The sequence below is a fragment of the Myripristis murdjan genome, chromosome 20 (assembly GCF_902150065.1).
Source record: "Myripristis murdjan chromosome 20, fMyrMur1.1, whole genome shotgun sequence".
Classification (NCBI taxonomy): Eukaryota; Metazoa; Chordata; class Actinopteri; order Holocentriformes; family Holocentridae; genus Myripristis; species Myripristis murdjan.
The window spans coordinates 442,783-460,602 of NC_043999.1; the positions used below are offsets into that span (position 1 = coordinate 442,783).

The 17,820-nt window shown below is 47.1% G+C and overlaps 2 protein-coding genes across 2 annotated transcripts; both read right to left on the reverse strand.

Moving 5' to 3' along the window:
* Positions 1–126: 126 nt before the first annotated feature.
* Positions 127–8,324, reverse strand: lrrc30a (leucine rich repeat containing 30a). Its single transcript, XM_030079881.1, has 7 exons — positions 8,157–8,324; positions 6,659–6,790; positions 5,977–6,090; positions 3,287–3,421; positions 2,376–2,509; positions 1,742–1,790; positions 127–276 (listed from the first exon to the last, which is right to left on the reverse strand). The coding sequence occupies exons 1-7, from the start codon at positions 8,322–8,324 to the stop codon at positions 127–129; spliced, it is 882 nt and encodes a 293-aa protein (XP_029935741.1).
* A 6,931-nt stretch (positions 8,325–15,255) lies between these two features.
* On the reverse strand, positions 15,256–16,396 carry LOC115379163 (stonustoxin subunit beta-like; the record flags this gene model as incomplete). The annotated part of the gene is made up of 1 exon (XM_030079882.1): positions 15,256–16,396. A coding segment is annotated over one exon (519 nt), but the record flags the coding sequence as incomplete, so codon positions are not given.
* Positions 16,397–17,820: the final 1,424 nt, after the last annotated feature.

A 17,820-nucleotide genomic window follows, 5' to 3' on the forward strand; every position in this document is an offset into this window, starting at 1 on the left:
TCAGGGTCCAAAGCAGGAAAACAGTAAACATGAAGTTTACACATGTAGACGTTACATCACCTGCCTCCACACACACACACACCCTCTCACACACACACACCCTCACACACACACACACACACGCCCTCACACAGCCCTCAGGTAGCTGTAGAGCGCGCTCAGGCCGCCCTCCAGCACCTCCTTGACGGGCTTCAGCAGCGGGTTGTGGACGATGTGCAGGCCTTTGTCCAGCGGGTGGCAGGCCAGCTTCTCCAGCCGGGACAGCTGGTGCATCTCCTGCACACACACACACACACACACACACACACACACACACACACACACCAAGGTTATTGTTTTCATTGTTTGTTTTGTTTTATATCGTTTTTGACTTTTTGTTTTAAAGAAAAAAATGACTCAAACTGTTTGTTCAAAAAGGTTAAAAAACCTTTTGTGGAATAAAACATCAGAGCTCTTCACTGAGGAGAACCAAACCCCCTGACGGAGCCAAACTGAAGAGATTTCCTCTAGAACCTGATGGATTTAGTAAAGACGTGAGTGGAGCCTCAGGAGCTGCTCCGGCTCTCTAAACCACCAGGAGAGGAGCTTCAGTGCTTCCTTTCCTGTCTCCTTCCCTGTCTCCTTTCCTGCCTCCTTCCCTGTCTGCTTCAGCAGAGGACAGTCCCACAGGGCTTCTTTGTTAGATGAAGTGCCATTCATTCTTTTTTCAACTAAAAAATTGCAGTATCATGGCAATGACATCATATTTATTAGGGTTATGATTAACCCACATATTTAGACTTCATGCACATAATGCTCATACTTTTTTTTCCTATAAATTCCTAAGGCACACATACTTTATTTCTTGTTTCTTTTTCAATTTCTATCTAATTTCATCCTCTTCTTTCCTCTATTCTTCTTTCCCATATTTCTGTTTAATTCTTCTCTTGAGAATTTGAGCGATTTCCTCTGAGCCAGTTTCCCCTCAGAGATCAAAAAAGAGTTTCTGATTCTGATTTGGTCATAATTTAGTTCTAATAAACAAAAATCTCAGTTTCATTTATATTTTGAAATTGGAAAAAAGCAGCAACAGCTTCACAGATATACACACACACACACACACACACACACACACACACACACACACACACCTCCCCTCTCTGTGGGTGTGTGTCACCTGATATTTTGTCCCTAGAGGAACTGGGATTCTTATGAAGCTCCATTCGATCACAGAGGTGGAATTTGCTTTTGTCGGGTGGTTTGTGACCCTGAGACGCCCCGTCCCGTCCAGACAAAGAAACACCGGAAGAATCAAAGAAATAACCTTTAAAATATAATCAAAGGAAACGTCTGGGGTCGGATACGACCTGAGGGTTAAATATTTTAAAGTGGCTCAGGAGCTTTAAAAGCGTCGCGCTCACTCAAACACACTCATGTCACCTTGACTTCCCCTCAGAACAGTTCGTCTCAGTCTCACTCCTCTTGAAAACGTGGCATTTTGTCTACATTTCAATTTATTTTAGATCTGTTTTCATTTTAGTTGCTTTTACTTGTTAACTCCATGAACATCAGTATATTATTCCTTCTTATTTTATTTATTTACTTTTTACCTTGGAATTTTTGCTTTTTAGTTTAATTTTCATCTTCTCCCTCAGGAAGCACACTGCATTCATGAAATGTGCAATAAAAAAAAAATTGCTTTAATTTGTTTTGAATGAAACCCCTGCAGTTCTCCTGAGTGCCCACATGGGGGCGCTCTTACCTGCGGGACGTCCTTGATGTCATTAAAGTCCAGGTTGAGCAGCTCCAGCCTGGAAGAGAAGAGACAGTCGAGTTACATTTCACAATGTTTCACAAGCACAAACTGCCCCGTTACCTAGGTTACCTGTTACCTGTTACCTAGTTTACCTGTTACCTGAGGTGAGGCGGGGTTACCAGTTGGGTGTAAGTGGGCGGGGTTATCTAGTGGCTGGATGTGGGCGGGGTTAAGGGCTTTTTACATCATCGAGCCTCAATTAATCTGCTGTGTGGAGAGAAGCAAGGGGGGGGCGAGTGAGGCAGGTGGGCGGGGCAAGCCAGGCAGGTGGGCGGGGCAAGCCAGGCAGGTGGGCGTTGGAGTGAGGCAGGTGGGCGGGGCAAGTCAGGCGGATGGGCGGGGCAAGCCAGGCAGGTGGACGTTGGAGTGAGACAGGTGGGCGGGGCAAGCCAGGCAGGTGGGCGGGGCAAGTCAGGCAGGTGGGCATTGGAGTGAGGCAGGTGGGCAGGCAGGGCAGGACCCAGGCTTGTCAACGTGTCCTGGATTTTACACCTGGTGGCTGTGACTGGATGTGGGTGGGCGGGGTTTTCTGATTGTAGGTGGGAGGTGTAATGCGTTGGGTGTAGGTGGGCGGGGCTACCTGGTGAGGCAGCACAGAGCCTTGGGCAGGGAGTGGAGGCTGTTTCCCTCCACGATGAGGATCTTGAGCTCCACCAGAGCCTGGATGTTCTCCGCCAGGTTCTCCAGACGATTGCAGGCCAGGTGGAGGAACACCTGGGGGGACAGACAGGGAACTGACTGACTGAACACTTCTGCTCGTCACCTTTGTACTTTTCTTTCCCCGGACAGGAAGTGTCTCCCCCTGCTGGCTCACTGATCAGGACTGCAGGTCTTACAGGCTGCAGTTTGAACTGTGCTGTGGAGGTTCAGGCGGCTGTTTACCTTCGTTCTCAGTGTGCAGTGAGGGCTCATGGGAATTGTAGTATCATGAAGCATCACACTGAAATTATTTAAGAAGTTCAGGTGCCTTTTGTAAACTACAATGTTTTTTTTTTTTAAAGAATGATACACAGGCTGCACTTCATCTAACAAACAAAAGTCCCTGGAGAGCAAAAGTCACTTTAAATGTTGCTGTGGGACAGCGTGACCTGCTGTCCTTTGGTAAAGGCTCCAGTGTGTCTTCTGCTGAAGGAGACAGGGAAGGACACAGGAAAGGAAGCACTGAAGCTCCTTTCCTTGTGGTTTAGAGCTGTGATCACGGCCGCCGCTGACAGAGCTCCAGCTCATTTCTCTCATTTAAGAACCTTCCTATTAAAAAAAAAAAAAAAAAAGACTATTCTGTCTCTCACCTGTGTTGCACCACACGGCAGGTGCACCTTTTCTCCTAATTCTCCTTTTAACCTGAATGTGATGACAGGGGTTGGCCTTTTTTTTGTCTTTGTGGAGAAGCATCAGCATTTAAACCCCTAAAAAGCTAAAGTGGTGTAAAAGAGGTAAACAGGCAGCAGGTTAGGGTTAGGGTTAGGGTTAGGGCCAGGTGAGCGACAGTACCAGAGCCTTCATGTTGTAGACGCAGCCGGGGAGGTGGCAGATGTGGTTGTGGCTGAGGTTGAGCTTCCTCAGGCGGGTCAGGTTGGACAGGGAGGCGGGCAGCGTGCTCAGCTGGTTGTTGGCTAAACTCAACACCTGGCACAGAGACACGAGGGAAAACACACTCACTCTCCTCACTGTCAGCAGCAGTGTTTGTGATGTTGGTGCAATTTATCACCTGCAGAAACTTGTTTCACTTAATATACCTTCCTGTTGTGTGACTGCTTTATTCCATGTGCAGGTGTGAGACACAGCAGGTGACATGCAGCAGGTGTAACATGCAGAAGGTGACATGCAGCAGCTGTGACATGCAGCAGGTGACATGCAGCAGGTGTAACATGCAGAAGGTGACATGCAGCAGGTGTGACATGCAGCAGGTGACATGCAGCAGGTGTAATATGCAGCAGGTGTGACAAGCAGCAGGTGACATGCAGCAGGTGTGACATGCAGCATGTGACATGCAGCAGGTGTGACATGCAGCAGGTGTGACATGCAGCGGGTATGACATGCAACAGGTGTGACATGCAGCAGGTGTGACATACAGTAAGTGACATGCAGCAGGTGTGACATGCAGTAGGTGTGACATGCAGGTGACGGCAGGTGACGGCAGGTGACATGCAGCAGATGTGACATGCAGCAGGTGACGGCAGGTGACAGCAGGTGTGACATGCAGCAGGTGTGACAAGCAGCAGGTGACATGCAGCAGGTGTAACATGCAGCAGGTGTGACATGCAGGTGACGGCAGGTGACATGCAGCAGGTGTGACATGCAGCAGGTGACATGCAGCAGGTGACATGCAGGTGACGGCAGGTGACATGCAGCAGGTGTGACATGCAGCAGGTGTGACATGCAGCAGGTGTGACATGCAGCAGGTGACATGCAGGTGACGGCAGGTGACATGCAGCAGGTGTGACATGCAGGTGACGGCAGGTGACGGCAGGTAACATGCAGCAGGTGTGACATGCAGCAGGTGTGACATGCAGCAGGTGAAAGCAGGTGTGACATACAGCAGGTGACATGCAGCAGGTGTGACATGCAACCGGTGTGACATGCAGCAGGTGTGACATGCAGCAGGTGTGACATACAGCAAGTGACATGCAGCAGGTGTGACATGCAGCAGGTGTGACAAGCAGCAGGTGACATGCAGCAGGTGTGACAAGCAGCAGGTGTGACATGCAGCAGGTGTGACATGCAGCAGGTGTGACATGCAGCGGGTATGACATGCAGCGGGTATGACATGCAACAGGTGTGACATGCAGCAGGTGTGACATGCAGCAGGTGTGACATGCAGCAGGTGTGACATGCAGCGGGTATGACATGCAGCGGGTATGACATGCAACAGGTGTGACATGCAGCAGGTGTGACATACAGTAAGTGACATGCAGCAGGTGTGACATGCAGCAGGTGTGACATGCAGGTGACGGCACGTGACGACAGGTGACATGCAGCAGATGTGACATGCAGCAGGTGACGGCAGGTGACAGCAGATGACAGCAGGTGTGACATGCAGCAGGTGACATGCAGCAGGTGTGACATGCAGCAGGTGTAACATGCAGCAGGTGTGACATGCAGCAGGTGTGACATGCAGGTGACGGCAGGTGACATGCAGCAGGTGTGACATGCAGCAGGTGACATGCAGGTGACGGCAGGTGACATGCAGCAGGTGAGACATGCAGCAGGTGTGACATGCAGCAGGTGACATGCAGCAGGTGACATGCAGGTGACGGCAGGAGACATGCAGCAGGTGTGACATGCAGGTGACGGCAGGTGACGGCAGGTAACATGCAGCAGGTGTGACATGCAGCAGGTGTGACATGCAGCAGGTTACAGCAGGTGTGACATACAGCAGGTGACATGCAGCAGGTGTGACATGCAGCAGGTGTGACATGCAGCAGGTGTGACATGCAGCAGGTGTGACATGCAGCAGGTGTGACATGCAGCAGGTGTGACATGCAGCAGGTGTGACATGCAGCAGGTGTGACATGCAGCAGGTGTGACATGCAGCAGGTGTGACATGCAGCAGGTGTGACATGCAGCAGGTTACAGCAGGTGTGACATACAGCAGGTGACATGCAGCAGGTGTGACATGCAACCGGTGTGACATGCAGCAGGTGTGACATGCAGCAGGTGTGACATACAGCAAGTGACATGCAGCAGGTGTGACATGCAGCAGGTGTGACACACAGCAAGTGACATGCAGCAGGTGTGACATGCAGCAGGTGTGACATGCAGCAGGTGTGACATGCAGCAGGTGTGACAAGCAGCAGGTGTGACATGCAGCATGTGACATGCAGCAGGTGTGACATGCAGGTGACGGCAGGTGACGGCAGGTGACAGCAGGTGTGACATGCAGCAGGTGACAGCAGGTGTGACATGCAGCAGGTGACATGCAGCAGGTGTGACATGCAGCAGGTGACATGCAGCAGGTGACGGCAGGTGACAGCAGGTGACAGCAGGTGACAGCAGGTGTGACATGCAGCAGGTGTGACATGCAGCAGGAGTGACATGAAGCAGGTGACATGCAGCAGGTGTAACATGCAGCAGGTGTGACATGCAGGTGACAGCAGGTGTGACATGCAGCAGGTGTGACATGCAGGTGACAGCAGGTGTGACATGCAGCAGGTGTGACATGCAGGTGACACCAGGTGTACCTCCAGCTGTGTGCAGGCTCCCAGCTCCTCAGGAACTTCACTCAGTCTGTTTCTGTAGGCGAACAAAACCCTGAGCCGACTCAGCTGGCCGATCTCTGCTGGCAGGCTGCTCAGCTGCAACACACACACACACACACACACACACGCACACACACACACACACACACACACACACACACACACACTATACATAAACCCAGCAACAATAACACAATAATGATAATACTGCTACTACTATTACTGCTGCTGCTAATAACAACAACAACAACAACAACAACAACAACAATAATAATAATAATAATAATCATGCTGCTATTTTATTATTTTAGAGTTATGTTAATTTTAGGTTTTATGTACAACACTCTGAAGTGTTGCTGCTGAAGTGTCAGGACAGGTAATCTTGGCTTGCCTGTAATTCAGTGGCTCTCACCTGATCTTCTCCTCACTGAGTTGAATTGAAGTCATTTGTTAAGGACAATGTTCAAATACAATGTGCTTAATAAATAATCAGTAATCAATAAAATTGCTTGAGGTGGAACTGGATGCCAGGTCTCTGGAGTGAAGGTCCATGTGAAGAGAGTAAGAGAGTAAAGAAACAACATGCACACACACACACACACACACACACACACACACACACACACACACACACACACACACACACACACACACGGTGGGGTACCTGGTTGCCCCAGAGGTTGAGGACCACCAGGTTGGACAGCAGAGCCAGCTGAGGAGGAAGGACTTTGAGGCTGTTCAGAGACAAATTCAGCTTCTCCAACTCCAGCAGCTCCCAGAGTTCCCCTGGAACCTCCTGAAGGAGAAGAAGAAGAAGAAGAAGAAGAAGAAGAAGAAGAAGAAGAAGAAGAAGAAGAAGAAGAGGATAATCTTTGACTTTTCCCTTTGCATACACATGGAATTGAGGAAAAAGCATCTGATGAAGGGCAGGAGGTTTGGAGGGTCCACAGGTGAGGGAGGAGCTTCAGGTAGAAGACCTCAGACTGCACTGCATGTCTCTGTTTGTTCTAATGAGCTTATTCAATACAAGACGACGGTCTGCAGTGATTACACAGATGGAATAATGACTCAGGACCATTTTTAAAATGTTTTCAATTGTTTTCGGTTCAGTTTGCAGAAGAAGAACCATAGGAAAGAAGAAGTAATGGAAGAAGAAGAAGAAGAAGAAGAAGAAGAATCAGGAAGACAAGTAGTAGAAGAAGATGAAAAAGAACAACAGGAAACAACATACATAAGTTAAGTGCATAAGTTATTCCTGGCATACAAAGAAAAATGGGCTAATGACATATGGTTTAAACCAAAGCTCAGAACTTACTGCCAACTAAAAAATGTTTACTGCCCAGAACCATATGGAACCCTTTCCCTGGACAGAGGTAAAAGGTGCCTGTGTGCCCAGGTGAGGGCTGGGATTCTCCCCCTGGCCTTAGAAACGGGTAGATTCAACTCCATTCCAGAGGAAGAGAGAACTTGTTCATGATGTAATTTAAAGGTGACAGAAGATGAAATGCATTTTGTGTTCCATCGTCCTCTGGATAATGAAGAGAGGCAGTCTCTTTTTCAAAAAGTGCAGTATGTTAAACCTGAGTTGTTTTGGCTAAGTGATGAAAGTAAACTAGAATGGTTATTCAGGAAGGATGTATTTGCTTTAGCAAGGTTTATAAAAAATGCATGGTCAATAAGAAAAAAAGAATTATTTGTATGACCTTATTACCTGTTTGCTAGGTGTGTTTTTCAGGATATTTGATTTTTGACGTGTGATGACTCTAACTTGTTTGTTTTTCTATGTGGTTGTGTCCTGTAAGCCTTTATGGGCTGGGCACCTGTGTGCATGACACACTAATAAATTAATCAAATCAAATCAAATCATTACAGAGCCACAGCGCATACTGAGTGACAGAGTGGAAGAGTGAGTGAGTGAGTGAGTGAATGAATGAGTGAATGAGTGAGTGAGTGAATGAATGAGTGAGAGAGTGAGTGAGTGAGTAGTGAGGTCCTCACTGTGGGAAAAAGAAGTAGAAGAAGAAGAAATAAGCAGAACAGGGAAAAGTAGTTGTTGCAGAAGAAGAAGAAGGAGAAGCAGAAGAGGAAGAAGGGAACAGTTTAATCTGTAATCCAGAGTCAGATTAATGTGTGTAATCTGCTGTGCGGGGTGCAGCCGGTACCTTGAGGCCGCGGCGGGCCAGGCTCAGCACGTTGTAGCCGAACTGGCGGACGGTGCAGCGGCGGATCCTGTCCGCCGACGTCAGGCTGGCCTCGCTGGCCTCGCTGCTCCTCGCCGAGCGCCTCCTCTTCTCCTCAGACGCCTCCTCCCTGCACACTGAACCTCCCATCCCCCCCCGCCGCCCACGCCTCGTTTGACTCACTACCAGCCTCCTCCTCCTCCTCCTTTTTCTTTCTTTACGAGGATTCTACTGTCCAGACAGAATCCAGATGTCCAGATGAAACTCTAGAGGTTTTTAATGTCCAAAGAAAAATCTGTTCTCAACGTGAAACTCCAGTGTCCAGACTGAATTTTACTGTCCACATGGAATACTGCCCTCTGTACAGAATTCTACTTCCAAAATGAAACTCTGCTGTCCACAGGGGGTTCAGGCGTCCCGACAGAATCTCGATGTCCGGAGAGAATTCAGATCACAACATGGAGCTCCAACGTCCAGGTGGAATTCTACTGTCTGCACTTGGTTCAACTGTCCAGACGAAAATCTACTGTCCACACAAAATCTATTGTCCGTATAGAGTTCTACTGTCCAAAGGAAGCTCTACTGTCCAAAGGAAGCTCTACTGTCCAAAGGAAGCTCGACTGTCCAACAGAATGTGAAATGTCCAGAGAGAAATCTGATCTCCACATGGAACCCCGCCCTCCAGACAGAGTTCTACTGTCCGCGTGTAATTCTGCTGTACAGGCAGAGTTCTACTGTCCACATGGAGCTCTACTTTCCATACAGAGTTCTACTGTCCAAATGAATCTCTACTGTCCAATCAGAACTCTGACAGGGTCCTGGTTGATCGTGGTCGGGGTTCATTCGTCTCCAGGTGGGGGAGTGGATCCGTGGGGCCGTCAGGTGTTGGCAGAAGGTTCTGGCTGAGTCCAGCTGGTCCAGGTGGAGCATCGGGTCTCCTCCCAGAGCAGCTGCTCCTCAGACTCCCTGCTGCTGGCTTTACTGCTGCGCTGACTTGTTAATGGCTGATTGCTTTACTAGCTGACTTATTGGCCTGTAAAACAGTTTTGACTGCCTGTCTGCCTGTCTGACTGCCTGTCTGCCTGACTGCCTGTCTTCCTCTTGGCTGTCTCTCTGAGTCTGTGAGAGAAGAAATGCGGTCGAGATAAGTGTGTTTGGAGAGAGAGAGGGAGAGAGAGAGAGAGAGCAATCTATTTGAGGACGAGTGCTGACAGACAACTGGATCTCACCTTAGACCAACCCCCAACACACACACACACACACACACACACACACACACACTCTGCCAGTTGCTGCTGCCAGTCAGTGTGTTTCCTCTGTGGTTTAGAAACAGTCTTTAAGTGAGCGGCTGGAGCAGAGTCCGCTTCACATTCACCGAGTGGCTTCATCACCAAAGCAGCCAATCAGCAGCCAATCAGCAGCCAGGCTGTCCGGCTGAGACCTGCCGAGCGGCTCTGCTCACACAATAAACACACATACATCTTTTTACCTAAGAAAAACGAGTGAGCAGCTATCTGTGGTTCATTTCATGAATTTAAATTTTTTGCTGTTTTTGACGTCTGGAACCTGTGATGGAAACACCGGAGAGAGGCGGAGCCAGGCGGAGGTGGAGGCGGAGCCAGGCGGAGGTGGAGGCGGAGCCAGGCGGAGGCGGAGGCGGAGCCAGGGTCTGCCTCTCTGCCTCCATCTCCACTTTCACCTGGACAACAGAAACTCAGTTGAGTTTCCGGCCGAGAGCAGAGCTGACACCCACAACATGTCTGAAACAGGCGTCACACATCTTCAGTAAACCTGCTGGCTGCTTTTTGTTTTTTCATGCCGCCCCTCCATTCTCTCAGCCACACAGTTAGGAGCCGCTCTGATTATTCTGACCTTCTTATCCACATGAGAGGATGAAGCCATGCAAACGGACTGCAGCCGCCACATCCTGTTGAGGCCGTGGGAGGGAGTCTTATGATATGAGAATATGTGCTCTGGCAGCATGTTTTTTTTTTTTAAATCCAAAAGTCATATCAATAAAGCTTAAATTAATTTAAGCGACACTTGGCAACATCAACCTGTAGATGCAACATGAACAAAACTGTGTTGGCGATGAGACGGGCGGCAACGAGTCGCTGACAGCAGAGAGGCTTCCCTCCATTGTTAGCTTTAGAGTCTATTTTAATTTTTTTTTTTCCCATTTATTTCTTTATTTGATAGTGTCAGTAGAGAGAGAGACAGGAAAGGGGATGACACGCAGCAAATGGGCTGGACTCAGATTCGAACCCTCGACAGACCCTGAGCAGACTCACCTGATCTCAGGGAGAAAAGGTTTCAAGCCTACGGGCAAAAGTGACAGAGAGCCTGCCCAGAACTGAGGAAAACAGGAAAACAAGAAAATTACAAGAAGATTAGCTGGAGAAAAAAGTTTACAAAAACTGACCATGTCAGTCATGAGTCAAATGGTCCATTCACAGGTGAGGTCAGTGAGTGATCAGCTGAATGAGGGTCTGATGTTAGAAATTAGTAAAAAATAAATAAATAAATAAATAAAAAGCAAGACATTAGTAAAAAGTTAGAGAAAAGAAAATCTAAATATGTGGATGAGACCATCTCCTCTCGGCTTAGAGGGGTTTTTCTGTGGCCGAGTCTCCATGCGTCTCTGCCATATCAAACACCGGCTGCAGTGACACTTTATTATATTTTTAGACAGGTTTTATTGGGGATCTGAAGCTGTGTGGAGTTTTTTGGGGCATGAAAGTCTCTCTCTCTCTCTCTCTCTCTCTCTCTCTCTCTCTCTCTCTCTCCATTAATTATCACAGTATCAGATGAGGCGGTGAGACATTCCTGGTGGTGAGTCTCCGTCTCTGAAGCATCTCTGACCTTCACGGTTTGCGTGTGCGTGGCGGGAACACGCTGACAGACATGTTTAGATCACACGGCTCTGACGTCACAGACGAGGAGGGAGACGCTCCAGAGGGACGTCGGCTCGCATCTCAAGGTAAAACTACAGATTAGATCACCTGTTAGCTCCAACAGCTAACGTTAGGAAGTATTAGTTATTATTAGACAAAACCTCAGTGAAGACGGTGGACACGTTTATTAGAGTGGCAGTGAAAGCCGCTGGCTGTGCTGAAGCTAGCAGGGGAACGTTAGCAGGGTAACGTGATTGCCACTCCTTCTACTACTGAGAGGAAGAAGAAGAAGAAGAAGAAGAAGAAGAAGAAGAGGAGGAGTTGTGCTTGCACGACCCAGTTTCCCCTCGGGGATCAATAAAGTGTTTTTGATTCTGATTCTGATTCTGATTGGCAGCACTAGGGGGCGCCACTGTCTTAAACCACTTAGTGACATACCGGTTTCTGTAATCATTACTGTTATTATTATTAGCAGTAGCAGTACTAGTAGCAGTAGTTGCAGTAGTAGCAGTAGTAGTAGCAGTACTAGTTGCAGTAGTAGCAGTAGTAGTAGCAGTAGTAGTAGCAGTATGGGATGACCTGTTCTCTGCAAAAACTGTCCCCTGAAATGTCCCTGATTTAAGCATGCTAGTATGGATGGTACGTCTCATTTCACGCAGGAAGCCCAAGTGAGCAGAGCGTGCTCGCCATGCCTTTTTTTTTTTTTTTTTGGCTTGGCTTGGCTTGTATTATTGTCACCAAACCTAATTTCCATCAGGCATAGTTATGGCCGCTAAGGGTCCTAGCCATGAGGTCCGACAGTGGAAGTGATTGTAGACATGCTGACGATTGCCCACTCACTGCTTTCAGTAAAAAAAAAAAAAAAAAACAGGAGACGGATTTTACATATCATATCATAGCTCACATATCTGGGAAGTACAGTAGAAAGAGGAAGGAGATGAAGAGTGAAAATCAGAAGGGGTGGCAAATGAATTGTCCCCGTTTCTTTATTTCATCATTATAACATTTTTTTTTTTTTACCTCAAAGCTGGAAATGTGTTTCATTTGAGAAATCTGGTCACCTTAAGTAGCAATAGTAGCAGTAGTAGTAGTAGTAGTAGCAGTATTAGTAGTAGTATTAGTAGTAATAGCACCACTGGTCTGACCTTTTAAATATATTATTTTAATCATTATAACTAGTTTTTTTGTTATTTTAGCTTTTTTTTTTACATTTTAATTTTAATTTAATTGATATATTTTGTATTGTATGGTGTTTCAATAATGATAATAATGATAATACTAATAACAGAATCCATGGTTAGTACAACAACATTCAGAGTAAATAACAAGCTCATTTGAAGAGACATCTGCACAATGTGTGTGCACTGATTTGTGTGTGTGTGTGTGTGTGTGTGTGTGTGTGTGTGTGTGTGTAGGATTACATGTCCTCCACAGCTGAATGTGACACCCTGTATTTCTGTCTAATAATAACTAATATCAGTGTGACAGTAAACAGATCCAGTCCAACACACACTCACACACGTCAAACCAGTTACACCACAACACACACCATCACCATCACCATCACCATCATCATCACCATCATCATCATTATCATCATCACCATCATTGTCGTCATCGTCCTCTTCATCATCAGCATCATCGTCATCTTCATCATCATCATCAGCATCAGCATCGTCATCATCGTCATCAGCGTCGTTGTTGTTGTTGTTGTTGTTGTTGTTGTTGTTGTTGTTCCAGCCTGGCAGGATTTCTTCTATATTCACATTGTTTATGTTGTTAAATCTGTATTTTGTTTGTTTGTTTGTTTGTTTGTTTGTTTGTGTCTGTGTTTATTGTTTATGGGCTTGTGATTCCCTCTGGGACGTCTTGGCCGGCAGGTACTGCTTGTGAAAGGCGTCTGAACACATTTTAAAAAATCTGACGTCGATCCAGCATCACTGATCTTTTTATTTTCACATGAACTTGTTAGTTTTTGTACGAGCAGAAGCTGATGAGGGGTTCCAGTTCCAGACCAGTACTCCCAGTATGTTCTGATTTCATGTTTTACCTTCACACTTTCAAAAGAAATGCGTTGCTGTCACTGAGGCCTGCTTTCAGGTCAAACACATCCCACCTGTTCCTGAGTCCCTCCTCACAGCCAACAGTGTTTTACTCATATTGACCACAAGATGGAGCTGAAAGCACTGATCATTTCTCAAACACACACACACACACACACACACACACACACCCCTTATCAATACTGTGAAGTGACAATGGGTTAACGCACCGTAAAGTCATGTAAGTTATGTTGTTATTATTTAATGTGTCTGAATAATCCCAGGAGGGATGGATCATCTAAATGATCAGGCACAAAAATCAAATATTCATTCATTCATTCAATCATTCTGTAGAACAGCAAAGGAATCAATTCTGTAGAAGATTCTGTTTCTTTTTGGATTAATATTTATTGCATTGCATATGTTGTTTATAATTTAGATGTGATATTTATTATTATTAGTGATATTTCATCATTAATTTTAATTTACTTTCATATCAGTAGAGTTTTACTGAGTTCAGTAACTGTTTTTTTGACAGTGGTACAGATGTTGATTATTTTGTGCCATTTAATGATGCATTATACATACTGATATCAGCAGATTCAGCTGATTTGAATCTAACATGGAGCTTCAAGTCAACACACAAATATACACACAATGTATTTACTTATGTATTTATTAATTTAACCATATTTTTTTATTTGCATATATAAACATCATGTTTAATAATAAATACATACAGACAATAAAATCGGCAGAAATAGAAGAGGGGCTCCAATCAGCATTGATATCTGCATATGTAAACATTAACAAGACAAATGAATTTGTCTGTTCGCTGTTTATCTACAAGATAAATCTCACAAATAAATATTTAGTTTTTCCTTCATCACAAATTTGCAAAAATTTCTAAAATTCAGTTTTCACTTTGTCATTATGGGGCACTGAGTGCAGATTAATGACAAAAAATGAATTTAAAAGATTGTAGCATCAGGCTGCTACGTAACAAAAGTGAAAAAAGTGAAGGGGGTCTGAATATTTTCTGAATGCTCTGTATATATATATATATATATATATATATATATATATGTATGTATTTATGTATATATATACACACACACACAAGGTGGTCACAACTGAAGGGCTTGAACTACCAGCTACAAATACCTTGGAATCCCACAGGCAAATGGAAACCATGAGGAGCCAGCTGATTGGACAAAACAAGATCCAAGCCGTCAACACCTACGCCCTGCCAGTGATCAGACACCCTGCTGGTATAACATCCTGGAGGGTTTCAGCCCAAGTCCAGTAGCTTGAGGCTGAACACTGAGAGGAAGGAGGCCGAGGACTGTGAGGGTCAGAGCCACCATCCAGGATGAAGATGGCCCCCAGTGAGGAGCTGCTGAGTGAAGACCTCAGGCAGCAGGAGCCCAATGAGGAGGAGGAGGAGGAGGAGGAGGAGGAGGAGGAGGAGGCAGCATCATGGAGGGAGCAGCCCCTGCATGGTGTGGACCAGCGATAGACAGCAGACGTGGCTGATATGGAGAAAACATCCCAGAGGCTGGAAAAGGCACAGAGGCTCTGATCACGGCCCTCAGCAGCAGATCCACAGGGGCCGGGCTCCACCAGAGCAGGCAGGGGCCCCGGGGCCGGCTGTGCAGAGGGGCCCCCGACACAGTACAGCACATCACAGCAGGGGGCGCCGTGCTGGCAGCTCCAGCAGACATGGAGCTCCATAACCAAGAGGCCGGCAGAGTGAACAGGAACATCTGCACTGAACCAAGGCCGGACGTCCCAGGGCCGACATGGAAGACACCTCCAAAGCTGGTGGAGAACCACAGAGCCCAGATCCTGTGGGACGTCCAGATCCTGTGGGACATCCCGATGCAGACGGATCAGCTGGTGGCTGATCCAGCAGACATGGAGCTGGTCCACAAACAGCAGAAGGAGGCAGCAGGGAGATGCAGCGATCCTGAGCCACAGCAACATCAGGAAGAAGGAGGACGAGGAGCTGGAAGAACAGCAGGAGCTGAGAGAGGAGCTGGAGGAGACGTGGCCAGTGAAGGCAGCAGTGGAGCCGCTGGTGGTGATGGGAGCTCAAACTGGGAGAGCGACTCCAGCAGATCAACAACATCTGACATCAAGAGCTGAGGTACTGCACAGAACCCTCAGGAACCCAGGAACCCTCAGGAACCCAGGAACCCAGGCGTCTGGGAGAGGAACCCAGCTTGAAAGAGACACAAGACTGCCCAACAGGGAAAGTGGGGAATTTTTTTTACACACACACACATACACACACACACACACACACACACACACACACACACATAAATATAGTTGGATGGCAAATGCGACCATGTCCCTTCCTTCCGCGCCGTCAGGGATATTGACAATCAGCAGATTAGACTGGCAGTTTTTTATTCTCCATATAGTCCATCCTGAATTTCAGAAAATTTGCTCTTGATTCTGATTGTGATTCTATGACACACAGTTAAGTTCCAAACACTGACCAGCAAGACAACACACCTTCATAGGTTTGGTGTGGTTAATTAGTCCTCAGATGGTGCAGTAATTGAATTTTTAGGCTGAACTGTTTTCGTGATTCAGAGAATAGTGTAGACTTTCAGCAAGACAGACCCATGGCATGGAGCTACACGCACATCCACTCCTACTGCCATCTTTGATAAAAAGTACAAAGTATTTTTACAAAACTTTCCAAATGATTACAAGCTAGGACTCTGTCCTACAATCATTTCAATGTTTTTTTTTCTCATGAAACTGTCAGCAGAACCACACGAGACCCAGGAAACCAGAACCCCAATCCAGGGTAGAGAGGCTCAGTGAAGGTGCAGCTGAAGGTGTGGAGGAGTCTCAGTCTGTCAGAAGAGACTCTGTAGAAGGACAGAGTTCCAGCAGAGCAGTCCAGATACACTGCTACTCTGTTAGATCCATGAGAATGGACAGAGATGTTGGTGGACTTCCTGTTGTGTCTGGCAGAGTATCTGTCATCAAAGCACCTCAGACTCCAGGACTGCTCGTTGTTTCCAAGCAGAGAGTCAGCTCCACTTCTTCTGATTCCTCTGTAAGTCACTGCTATATTGACCACTCCGCTCCACTGGACCTCCCAGTAACATCGCCCAGTCAGACCTTCTCTACACAGAACCTGAGGCTTCTGGTCAAATCTGTCTGGATGATCAGGATACGACTGCTGCTCAGACACCCTGGTGACCTTTCTGTTGTCCTCAGACAGACGTAGGTTTCTGTGCACTGTGTTTGGATCCAGTGTGAGATGACGGGCATCTGATGGGGAGAAGACACACAGCACACATCAGAAATCCTCATTTACTGAGACTCACCTCAACAGATTACGATAAATTCAATTTTATTAGATCTTTGACTCATGGCCACAGCCGCATATCCAGACAGCGTCTGTTGGTCCTAAAAAATATAAATTTTCCAAGTTGCAAGAATATACTTTGTATGTAAATGTGTGTGTGTGTGTGTGTGTGTGTGTGTGTGTGTGTGTTTCAGTACTCACATCTGCGAAGGCTGTCAGCTTTGATCCAATCTTTTAGATGTTCCAGCCTGCAGGGGTGAACACATCATCATAAAGCCGGCAGACTCAGTAACATCTTTTAAACCACTTCTTGAAACTCATTTTTATAGATTTGATGTGTGAAGTGATGACGGAGGCGTGTCACTGGCCAGCAGTGGAGTGGGCAGTGCATCTGCTTCCTTTGTTGACTAAGGGAGGATAGATTGCAGCACTTGCACTGCCAGCTTCCTCATGGGGAAGCTTCAGAGAAAAAATCGGTGCTGAACTCGATGCGGTACTTCCCTGAGGTCCACCGTCCCCGGCTACAGAGCACTGAGCTGGGACCTGCCGACCATCCCTTCTCCTGTGCTCAGCAGCTGAGGGAGTCACCTGGACATGTGACATGCTGAGGCTCATGTCACGGTGCAAGCTAAAGGGCAGGCATCAGAGGGACATACACCAGCATCCACCCAACCTACCTCAGCACCCTGCAGGAAGTCCTTCACTTAAGGTAATGCACCTGTTTACCCCTCCCCCTTTCCCCCATCTAACTCTTTTCCTCTCCACTTCAGGTTATAGCCAGTATGGGTGCTGTTCCCAACCTACAGGGGGCACCTCAGATATCAGGGCGGGAGTGTTCGAGGTGCGGGCAGCCCAGGCACTTCAGGAGTGAGTGCCCCCTCATGGAGGTTGGGCAGGTGGTCTGGGTTGCTTTCCCATCACCACTCTCCTCCAGTTCAGGAGGGACACACAGCATTCCAGTAAGGATCCAAGGGGGGTGAACATCAGGCAATGGTGGATTTGGGTTGTGAGCAGTCTATGATCCATCAGATCTTGGTTTGTTAGAGGCATCCTGGGTAGAAATTAAGTGCGTGCATAGGGATGTTCACAGATACCTGGTTGTGGAAATTAGGTACAAGGAGAAAAAGCATAGTATTAAGGCCGTGGTTAGCTCCTGCCTTGCACAAACACTGATTTTTGGCACAGATTGGAAGTGAGATCACAACTGTTAGGGACATGTGGTATGTGTGCTGTGCTCAGTGGTGATGGGAGTTTGTGACCTGCAGATGGGAGGGGAGTCAGAAGCACCATTCACAGGAGGCCTTGCAAGCTCCTGAATTTCCCTCCATGGAAGATTTTCCACTCGAGCAGTCTCGTGATGATACTTTGACCAAGTG

Coding starts and splice junctions, on each gene's coding strand:
- lrrc30a (XM_030079881.1), bottom strand. CDS start 8,324: ATGGGAGGTTCAGTGTGCAGGGAGGAGGCGTCTGAGGAGAAGAGGAGG. Junction 2,510..3,286: donor TCTACAACATGAAGGCTCTG/GTACTGTCGCTC, acceptor CTGTCCCCCCAG/GTGTTCCTCCACCTGGCCTG. Junction 1,791..2,375: donor GCTCTGTGCTGCCTCACCAG/GTAGCCCCGCCC, acceptor CTTCTCTTCCAG/GCTGGAGCTGCTCAACCTGG.